Below are 10789 nucleotides of genomic sequence, written 5' to 3' on the forward strand. Positions count from 1 at the left end.
CAGGTTAAAAAAAAAAAGTCTATTGCCTTGTCCTTGAATTGAAATCTCTTGTTTCTTATAACCACACTTTGTATATTTCTTGAAACTAGGATGGCTTTGAATGCTTATATAGCAAGCATTGCTATAATTTATATATATATAATTGGCATTGCATCTGGACACAGTAACAGGGATGAAAATGTATTTGTATTTCAGAATATATTGACCCTAGGTATCTCTACAACCCCGGTGAGTATACACTTCTACAAACCACCCAGCAAGGATGTTTAAACGCTCTTTCCTGTATGGCAAATGCACCTCCTGCCTGAGTGAAGGCGATCACTTGGCCGATCCAAAAGAGGGAGGGAAACAACACGTCTTGGGAAATGTCCTCCTCCCCTGCATTTGCTCTGTGGCCCTCTGAGCAGTAAATGTTCTGGGGGGAGTAAAGAAGGGGGTACCTGCAGAGCTGTTCTCTCAAGGCTGTCTGTGGGCCAGTGTGTAGGTCTGTATTCCACTGTTGGTATTGGTGCAGGTAACACCAGTATTCAGAGGTAAATTAAAATCCCCACCTGCTCAGAGGAGAAGGGGAGTGGGGATTCAGGAAGGACTGTGTGTGTGTGTGGGGGGGGTGATTGGGAGGGGGCAGTGAGCAGGTTGTAAAGTGAATAAGAAAAAAAATAGATTTAAAAAAGAATTCCCAGCATATGTGCCACTCCCAAGCAGACAGATGTCCTCTGGTGTATCCAGAGAGTGCAATCAACCTAAGTTTAGAACACAGTAAATTACACTTATTTGGAGCTAGTTAGGATTACTCTATGGGAAGATACAGGTCCAAGCCATCTCAAAAGTGTGCTTATGACACGGCAGCTTGGCTTTGAGCTATAAAGCCCGTAAGTAAGGAATTAGGATCAGTGTTTGCAACAATTAAGCTCTTCAGCCTCACTCCCTGGGTACTGTGGGAGAGGGGTCTGCTGGTGCCCTAAAGAGTGCTTCTCTGTCTACTCTTAATTTGCCCCGAATTGTTTGATCAAACTAAGGGGGTGATTAGATTTTTCTAAGTCTCCATATGTGGAGACTCGGACAAACCATCTGTATTTGAGTTCTTGGTTTTGCATTGACATTAGTTCTTTATTGAAGAGAGAGAGAGAAAAAAAAAACCTTTGCCTTTAAGTGTGCCACCTTTTTTCTGTTGGGAAAGATGCCTACTGTCCCCACAGAGGCAAAGCCACCGACACCCCGAGGACTTACCTAGGGCCCTTCTTACTGGCTCTCTGCATTCACAAATTATGACCATTGCACAGGACCTTAGGCAGCTGTTCAAAGTAGACATTTTTTTTTTCTGTCTCCTTGACACTCCCAGGAGACTAGTTCTGTGGTGATTTACTTCTGTGGAGGCACCAGGGAAGTGTGGAGCCCTTTACCCAACACTCACGGAGACGCTGGGTGCCGCTTACACTCAGTAGCAGCAGACACTAGATGTGCCTCCTGGTTCTTTATGGTCAGTTCTTTCTGTCTCTTGTTAAAACTGATGCGTTTCTCTTGTCTGTTACTTAGACCTGGACAGTCAGAAGCTTGAAGACTCTGGTAAGACATTCTCATAAACTCTGGGGCTTCGTGTTTTGTAAGACATTCTCATAAACCCTGGGGCTTCGTGTTTTGTAAGCTATGAGAGGGTGGTAGGAAGTGAGGAGAGGCCAGAGCCCATCTTAGCTTCCTAGTCTGATCCCCTGTGCCTATTGTCTGGCAGTCTTTAGGTCATCCCAGAAAGCAGAGAACAGTGTGACTAATGCTTCTGCAAACGTGTACGACCCAGTGTTCTTGATAAACAAATAGCATTTATTTTCCCTAAGTTAAAATCATTGTTTTATGTGTTCCCGAGTAGCATGTGTACCCATGTCCATTTGATAAGTACATTCCAAAGTATAACTTACTCCAAAGTTTTTCATTTAAAAAACAAATGGGGGCTGGAGAGATGGCTTGCTGCTCTTTTAAAGGACATCAGGTGGCTCGCAACTGTTTGTAACTCAAGTTGAACAGATCTTATGCTTTCTGGCCTCGCCAGACACCTGCACACAAGGGGAACACGTATATTCACTCACACACATACACACATACACACACACACACACACACATGTAAAAATAAGTGCTCTCCTGTGTGAGTGTACATATATGTGCATGTATGCTTGTTTGCATGTGTGCAGGCTTGTTATGTATGTGAATGTGTGCATGCGTGTGCACATCTGTGTGGGCCAGAGTCTGTACCAAGTGTCTTCCAAGTGAACTGTGTGTACTGAGGCAGGATCTCTCACAGTAAACCCAACACTTTCCAATTCTGCTAGTCTAGCAAGCCAGCAGGTTTGGGGATCCTCTGTCTCCACCTCCCATGCACAGGGATTATAGGCTAGCTATGACACCCACCTGGCTCTTCTGTGAACTCTGGGGCTTAGGCATGCATGGCAGACACTATCCACTGAGCCATCCCCCCCAACTTCAAATTTTTTATTTTTTAAAGATGTTATTGTCTTCTAGTGCTAGGGTAGAAAAGTTCTCACGTTACTGGAGAGATTATTGGAACACCTTTGTATTTTCTTTTTTTCCATGGTGCCTGGACACAAACCCTGGGCCCCCTGCAAGCTAGGTAAGCATACTATTGCAGAGATATATCCCCAGCCCCTGGAACAAATTTCTAATGCCTGATTTAAGAATATGTGTCACCCTGGATAGAGTAACAACCTCATCTTGAGTCTCGTGGTCTTCCATAGCTAACTTATGATAATGTATCTGAATAGGTTTTGCTACCAAATTGTTTATCTGTTGTTTCACAGAGTTAGTCAGTCTATAGTGTCATCCCCTTTCTCATGTCCTGCCTTTTTGTGTTTATAACCCCAGTGTGAATGAGTAAAAATTACAATTTGAAAAAAATAAATAAATTATAAAAAAAATTTTAAAAAAAAGAATCAGAAAAAAAAGAATATGTGTCACTAACCTTAAAAATGATCATACTTTCAACCCAGTTATAACTTGGAAACTAGCACAACATAGAAACTAAAGCGTAAAGCTGTTGCCTCTGAGTCTCAGAAGCCTGTCTAGGAGCACTACCAGCAGGGGCAGTTTTCAGGACAAGGACTGAAGCCAGGCTTCACATGTGCTAGGCAATTACCGCACCACTGAGCTACATTCCTAGCCCTCTTTTTATTTTTTAATTTTAGCTTTAAGAGTCTGAGCTGGGTAGGATGGTACGCACCTTCAACCCCATCACTCAGAGGGCGGAGACGGGCAGGTATCTATTAGGAGTTCAAAGGCAGCCTGGTCTATATAGTGAGTTCCAGGCCAGGTAAGGTTACATAGAGACACCCTGTCTCAAAAACAAACACAGCCAACACCCTTTTCTCCCCGTCCCCCCTCCAACCCCCCCCCCAAAAAAAACCCCTCAAAACCCAGACAGGGTCTAATTAGACTGGCTGGCCTTGAACTCATTTTGTAGTTCAAGCCTTTAACTTTCAGCTCTCCTTCCTCCGCCTTCTGATCAGCTTGGATTTGCAGTCCTGTCCCACAGGCCCCAATCAGTCTTACAGAGTCAGAAAAATACCCAGTTGTGGACATGAAAAGGAAATAAGGAAGGGTAACAGGAGATGAATATGATCAAAATACATCACATGCGTGCATGAAAAAGACCACACTTGAAACCTATTTTGTATTCTTTTATTATGCGATTTAGTGTATGTGTGTCATAGCACATGTGTGGAAGTCAGAAGACGACCTGTGAGAGTTGGTTCTCACTTCTAAGTGGCTTCTCCAGGACTGAATTCAGGTGGCAAGCTCCCTTACCAACTGAGCCATCAATATAAAGAAAAATTGTGGTGGTACAATTTATAGTCCTAGCACCTGGGAAGTTGAGGCAGGAGGGGGACAAGTTTGAGGGGAGCCTGGGATACAGAGACAGACCCTGTCTCAAAGTTAAAAACAGAAAACAAACAAAAAAATAACCCCTCAAACCTGGGTTTAATCCCTAATATCATATTTTTTTTAAAAAAGATGTATCATAAAGGATCTATAACTATTAAAATGCATATATGTATGTATATATATATATAAATATGCAAAATGATTAAAAATAAGTATGCCAAAAAATGTTACAAAGTATCTTAGATCTGAACTTTTTAACTAATCTTAATCCTCAATAATTTTCCATATTTATTGTTTCTATAATTGTCATGTATTACTTATATGACCAGAAAACATAAATGTGTGTGTGTATATACATACGTATATACACACACACAACTTTGTGTCAGAGACTTTGGATAGATTTTTCTCCATTACTCTTTTACTCTTTCCCTCTTGTCCTTTCTCTTTCTTTCTCTCTTCCTTGGTGTGTGTTGTGGAGGACAACCACATGCTGTAGCACACACGTGGAGGTCAGAGCATGACTTGGCAGAAGGTGGTTCTTTCCTTTTATACTGTATGGGTTCCAGAGATAAGACTCAGGGCGACAGGCTGAGTGGCAAGCGTCTTTATCTCCTGAGCTCTCTTGCTGCCCCTGGATTGATTTCTCTTTAATGAAGAATGGTTTGCTTGACGACAGAGCTATCCTGAGTGACTAGCTGCGGTTCTCACACTGCAGCGGGTTAACCACTTTCCCCTTCTTGTCATTGTCCCCACAGTTTCTTAAACCTTTCTGAGCCTTTCACTACAAAGCCCCATATAAACCTAAATGAATTTGGAAGCCGAGTACTTTGTCTTACTTTGTAACTGGATCTCATGTAGCTCAGGCTGGCCGCTAACTTGCTATGTGGTAGGTTTGATTTGATTCTGAAGTCCTGATCTTCCTGCCTCTGCCTCTCAAGAATAGGATTCCAGCCATGGGCTCCCACACTGGATCTACCTCCCACTCCTGACCTGGGCATCCCTGTGCACACACACAAGAACGTTCTTCTTCTTAGCCTTAGAAATAAAATACCAGGGGCCAACCTGGTAAATGAATTCTCTTTTTCTTACTCTGTCAGATCAGCTAGCAGGTTAGGAAGGAAACACAGGGACTCCGAGGACTAAGAAAGTTTTGGGGGTGAGTGAAGCCACTGTAGGTCCGAGGGATGCCACTTTTGAGAGGTGGGCTTTTTTGTTGTTGTTCTGCTTGGTTGGTTTTTTGGTTTTTTTTGTTTTTGTTGTTATTGTTGGTTTGTTGATGTTCTATTTGATGCAACGTTCCCAATAGTTCTCACTTCTTATAGATTACACGCTATCACACGCTATATATTTTTATATAAACAAAAGGCTCCTAACGAGAGCCAGGACCTACAGAGAGTAGAGCGAAACCAGGCAGGCTTCAGCTCAGTGCTATTTCATTTAAAAATGGACGCACTGCGTTAGGAAGCCAGGCCTGGAGCAATGAGTGCTCAATTGTAGGAATCTGGCTGAACAGATGTGAGTTTCATTGTTGTTGCTGTTACATTTATGATCAACCTATTGAAAGCTTAGAGATGGGTGACAAAGCGGGAATGTTAGCACTGCCACTAAATGATGAACACCAACCACCATTTATTTCTGCTTTTAGGTAGGATAAACCTTGACTCTGCCAAAATGCCAGGTAAGGCCATTTTCTCTTTATCCTGAGAGCTGGTCTCAGCACTGCAGAGAACGTTAGCATGGGATGATATTCAAAGGTTTCTCTTTAGACAGTCACACCAGCTTTTTCTGGAGAAGATCATAGAAGCTGTGCCCAGCCAGCCTTCCCAGGTTGCAGAGGGGCCAGACCTTCCTGAAACTAATGTTGCTCTATACAAACTCTGCTTCTTAGACCAGCTAAACAAACAAGCTCACAGCTGTTATCCAGGACCTGCAAGTAGCAAAACCCACTACTCTGCTGGTGCAGGCACAGCTCCATGAGGTGCCACTCTAGTTTGGTGTGGACGGGCACCATGAGGGCGCATGGACCCAGAGCTGTGCCAGCAAAAGCCCAAAGTCACAGCGCAGTAGGGTCCTGAAAAGAGCTCAGGACACAGAGGCAATGCAGGCTCACGGAAGTTCTTTTCTTACTTAGGAAAGAAAATTCCAGGACTTTTCCTACTTCCTGATAAGCAATGGTTGGCACACTAGAAGGCAAAAAATGCCAACGTGGGGTCAGAGACACAACACATGCCCGGAAGTCTAAGAACCTTGCACACAACCACATGGCTGAAGGACTGGTCTTTTCCTGTTTCTTCCACAATGCCTGCATTCCCTTGTTGTTTCCCCCAGTAGCTACCATGACAGATGCATCCTACTTTTCAGAGCAAACCATCAAAGTGTGTATTTTTTTAAAAAGTATAAGGGGTGCCGGGCAGTGATGGTGCACGCCTTTAGTCCTAGCACTTGGGAAGCAGAGGCAGGCGGATCACTGTGAGTTTGAGGCTAGCCTGGTCTACCAAGTGAGCTCTAGGACAGCCAGGGCTACACAGAGAAATCCTGTCTTGAAAAAGAAAAAAAAATGTATGCAGGGTTATCTGAGGGCAAGCACTGAGGGCTGAGATGTGGAGCTAACTGCACCACAGCTCCTCAGAAGTGCCTCAGAACTTTATGCTGCTGAGGGTGATGGAACACAAGAGGGCACATTTTATCAGACGGTGCTGAACAGTCACGATGTCTCTGTGCCTCAGAACTGCCATCTTTCAAATGTGACTGCCCTTGTCACAGATAACCTCACAGGAATACAAAACCACAACCCTGTGCTTCAAATCCTTCCCCCTGGGATCATATAGTGACTGAAAAGTTTTTTCTCTCTACACTTTGTTAATTATGGGCGCTGCCATCTTTAATATATTTATTCGATGGATTGAGCCTAGGGCTTTGCATGCTAGGTGAGGACTCTACTGTTGAGCTCCATTTCCCGTGAATTTAGCACGTTCTAAATTACGTCCATCGTTCTGACCTTTGTCAGACACTGTTGTCTATTTAACCAGTAGGCCATGCCGAAGCAGCGTAGTCATTGCTAACTCAGAACACAGACACAGAAAGCAGGTCCAGCCAACACTTTCGTACTGATCCAGACCAGCACTGATAATAAAGCGGACACATCTTGTTTCCCTACATTACTTCCTGCCTTTGCACAGCGCCCTCTTTGGGGGTCTTCATAGTCTGTGGCTATCTGAAAAGCAGCCTCTAAAGCTGAGCATGGGAACAAATGTGAGTTCCGTAGACTGCTTGTGTTAGCAGTCCCCCTCTGCTGCCTGCCTCTGGTAACTTTGTGTCAATTACTTTACTGAGCCCCTCCCATCCTAAAGTACAGATGTTTCCACATTTTAGGACTGAGGAGACTCTGATGACACAAACTATCAGATATACCACACACTAGTAAAAAAGTAAAAACTTATTTTTATTAATTGAAAATGGTTTTTTTTTTTAAATTTAGAAATTAAAGAGCTACAAACAGAAGAAAATCCTCTCCTGCCGGATGAAAAGCCTGGTAATTTTCCATTGGGGTGGGGAATGGCGGCCCATGGAATTAAGTTCTTTACGGTCATCATTCAGATAGCTCAGGGACTGAAAGGAAGACATCTGACCTATACAGTTTCTGACATCTCATCTTGATGTTAGAAGCAGGAGTTGGAGGGGGAAAGATGAGATGAACACACACACACACACACACACACACACACACTTACTGAAAACTCATTTCTGTGTAAGCAAGTTGCTAATGCCTAGAAAAAAGTACGTGGCTCCATACTGGACAGGAGAATCCAGCTGTACTTCCAGAACAAGTCAGGAAGTACAGGGTGTCGGTAGATGCAAGAACACTCTATTGAGGGTAGGAATGAGAACCTTCCAGTATGTAGGGGCCAGTCCTGTGTCAGCACGCCTTCACTTCCTCAACAGGCTGGGGACAATGCCACTTGTGCCTCTCCTGGAAAGCTTTCAGAGGCTGGCATCGTCTAACCCAGAGGGTAAAAAGAGATAGCCAGATTGACACCCATCTATCTGGGACTCCTAGAATCAGTGAAAGAAAACGGCAATGTCAGTTTTCCAAGGCTAGACACACACCTGGTGGTGGTACAGCATAGCAGCTGGGAGCAGAGGTTGAAAGGCAGACACTGATCGCATGGGTCCATCACCTCTGACTTCCACACATGCTACCCCAGAGAGGGCAGATGTGGTAGTGGCCTCCTTGAGGTGCCAGCTCTGCCTGACAGGACTGTAGGAAGATGACGGGGCTTCTGTGATATGCCAGCACTCAGTAAGCAAGAGACAGGAGGCTCGTGCTTGGCAATCTGAGTTCAATACACAGTTAAAAAAAAAAAAGCTCTTTTTGGTAAACAAACTTCACATTTAATGAAAACATACACATTCATGGGGCAGTTTTTCAGAGAGCAGTAAAATTAAACCCTTCCCTAACTTCACATGTGTCTGTAGACCAGCTCCCCTTGGCCTCAGACCCACTCCCAGGGGAGAACAAGCTTGCTTCATCTTTAAGAGATCTTTCTTGTCTGGAGAAACGATATAATGCAGTAACTCAGAATCTCTTTGTGCTGTAGAAGACAGAAGTCGAGGAAAAACCAAGAATCCTAGTTAGAAATACTTCCTTTTCTTTGATAAATGCTCTGAAATATAAAAATGTCAAGCTAGTTACTTCCTCATTAAAAGGCGATGTTGCATGCATTTGAGGCACCTTAAGAGTATAAACTTCAGATACATATGTGGATGTGGTCAGGGCATGTTTCCTTTAATGATTTATTTATCTTATGTATATGAGTGCTCTGTCTTCAAGCACACCAGAAGAGGGAATCAGAGTCTATTACAGATGGTTGTGAGCTCCCATCTGGTTGCTGGGAACTGAACTCAGAACCTCTGGAAGAGTAGCAAGTGTTCTTAACCACTGAGCCAGCTCTCCAGCCCCATGTGTTTCCTTTAAAGGACCATTAACTGTCTAGAAACTGCATTTAGAACATTTTCAGTTCTCTCAAGCAGTCTTTTTTCAAAACAATGTTTCATTAAGCCTTTATAGCACCCCGAAAAGGATTCGAAGTAAGATACACCTATGAAAGAATCAGTATGTTCTAATGTTCTTATATTTCATAATTAGATGTCTCTGTATAAAGGCTAAATTAATAGGCAGATTCTATATGAAATTTTGGGTTAAGGCCATACATGAAACTAGTCCATATAAGATCAAAGTGAAGAAGCAGCAGACAGTAGATAAAACTGTTTAGTGCTAATTAAAACTTTCAGAATATACTTGGTTTATATGGCAAACTGCTCCAGGTTGTATGAACACTGAAAGCAATTTTTGTTTGTGTGTCTGGTAACACACTTGAAAACTGCAGAGGGTAAGTCCACGCTGCACTGTCTGAGGCTACCCCAAGCATTTCAGATCCAGTGCCTAACAGTAAAAAAAAAAAAAAAAAAAAAAGAATAGACAACTTCAGGACTGCTTCTCAGTGCAGTTCTGCCCACTTGTGAACACCTGTCTGCAGCAGCATCCAGATGCTGGAGTGGCCTGCCCTTTCACCTCTAGCCACATGACCACATGTCTTTCGGGTACTCCGGCAAGAAAACTCCTGCTGCTTCTTTTGACTTCCTGTATGAACCGTGACTGGTTATCCCAGTCAGAGGAACCCCCAGGGAAGTCTCCCTTCCCCAAGCAGTCTGCTTAAACAAGGTGTAAGTTACCCATGTCCAAAGCAATAAAACCAGCCACCCCGATAGCCCTGCTGGCCCAGAGGAAAGGAACCCAGCTTCCTTCAAAGCCTTGTACATGTGGAGGCAACACTACTGCCCCCCCCCACCCCCTCACCCCCAGCTTATAGGCTCAGTGTTTTAAGATACAATTTTATCTGCTGACTGCTGTTTACTGGCAGCCCTGTGAAGGAACAAATGCACTGTGTTTGTTTGAAACCAGACACTTGAGCTAAACTTTACATTGCATGATCTAAAGCAAATGGAAAGAGAATTGTGAAGAAATTCTGGTGTGCCCAAAAAGAAATAATTGTCTTGGCTGCCTGTATAGATTTTAAAAACTGTGAATTCTGAGAAAAAAATACCTAGAATAGTGTGCCCCAGACATCTGGAAGCGTAGTCTGAAACCTTGTGTGTGCAGCAAGTGCCCAGCTGAGTATGTCTCAGCTTTCATTCGGCTGCTGCTGCTCACACAGCTGCGCTGCCTGCTCTAGGTGGAGGATACCCAGTACAGACCACAGAGTGATGTGTCCACAACTGTGTTCTTCTTAACAGCTCTGGGTCCAGTTCCAGTTCCAGGTCCGAAATTCCATCCTTCTGCATCCTCTGGAAATACGCTCCTTCCGTCAGTCACGGCATCCACCATTTTACTGGTTGCTTCTGCTGTAAACTTCATCGAGCTATAGCTTAAATGCTATCTTAATCTTTATCTGAAAGATGCTATGAGGATCCCACAGGAAGTCAAGAGAAAAAAAATGTAGTTTTCCTTGGACAGACTCACTGTATAAAAGAAGAACTGTATATTTGTCCCTTGTTTTACAATTTAAAAAGCTGGTCCAGATAGTGTCATAGAATTAACTTTTCATTTCTGTATTAATTTTAGGATTGCAAAAATCCCAAAGCTGTATACTTTTGATTGGATTCAATAAAACTTTTTAAGTTTACTAAATGTTTTCCTCTAGAGCTTTCAAATATTAAAAGTCTATTACTAATGTTAGTAATTAACATGAATTTAATGCCAGAACCAACAGGTGATGAATCAAACTTCAAATAAATGGGTAGATGGAGAAAGTATCAGCGAGCTCCTAAGATGGCGGCCTCTTGTTCCCAGGAGCCAAAGTACAGGAAGAGGCCACTCAGGGACCCCCATAGGACTC

At 43.4% G+C, this 10789-nt stretch overlaps 1 protein-coding gene across 4 annotated transcripts in view; it reads left to right on the forward strand.

The window, feature by feature from the left end:
* The window catches only part of Art3 (ADP-ribosyltransferase 3), an 83523-nt gene extending 72942 nt beyond the window's left edge, over positions 1 to 10581 (forward strand). For 3 of the 4 annotated variants that reach the window (XM_028789151.1, XM_028789154.1, XM_028789153.1), the window contains exons 5-10: positions 196 to 228; positions 1537 to 1566; positions 2587 to 2622; positions 5539 to 5571; positions 7372 to 7425; positions 10188 to 10581. In XM_028789151.1, the coding sequence (XP_028644984.1) occupies positions 196 to 228; positions 1537 to 1566; positions 2587 to 2622; positions 5539 to 5571; positions 7372 to 7425; positions 10188 to 10318 (317 nt within the window). In that variant the 3' untranslated portion in view covers positions 10319 to 10581. The remainder of the gene's footprint in view (positions 1 to 195; positions 229 to 1536; positions 1567 to 2586; positions 2623 to 5538; positions 5572 to 7371; positions 7426 to 10187) is intronic. The other variant, XM_028789155.1, reaches the window with a different exon arrangement.
* Positions 10582 to 10789: the final 208 nt, after the last annotated feature.

Source organism: Grammomys surdaster, unplaced genomic scaffold (genome assembly GCF_004785775.1).
Source record: "Grammomys surdaster isolate TR1022 unplaced genomic scaffold, NIH_TR_1.0 125793, whole genome shotgun sequence".
In the NCBI taxonomy this organism is placed as follows: Eukaryota; Metazoa; Chordata; class Mammalia; order Rodentia; family Muridae; genus Grammomys; species Grammomys surdaster.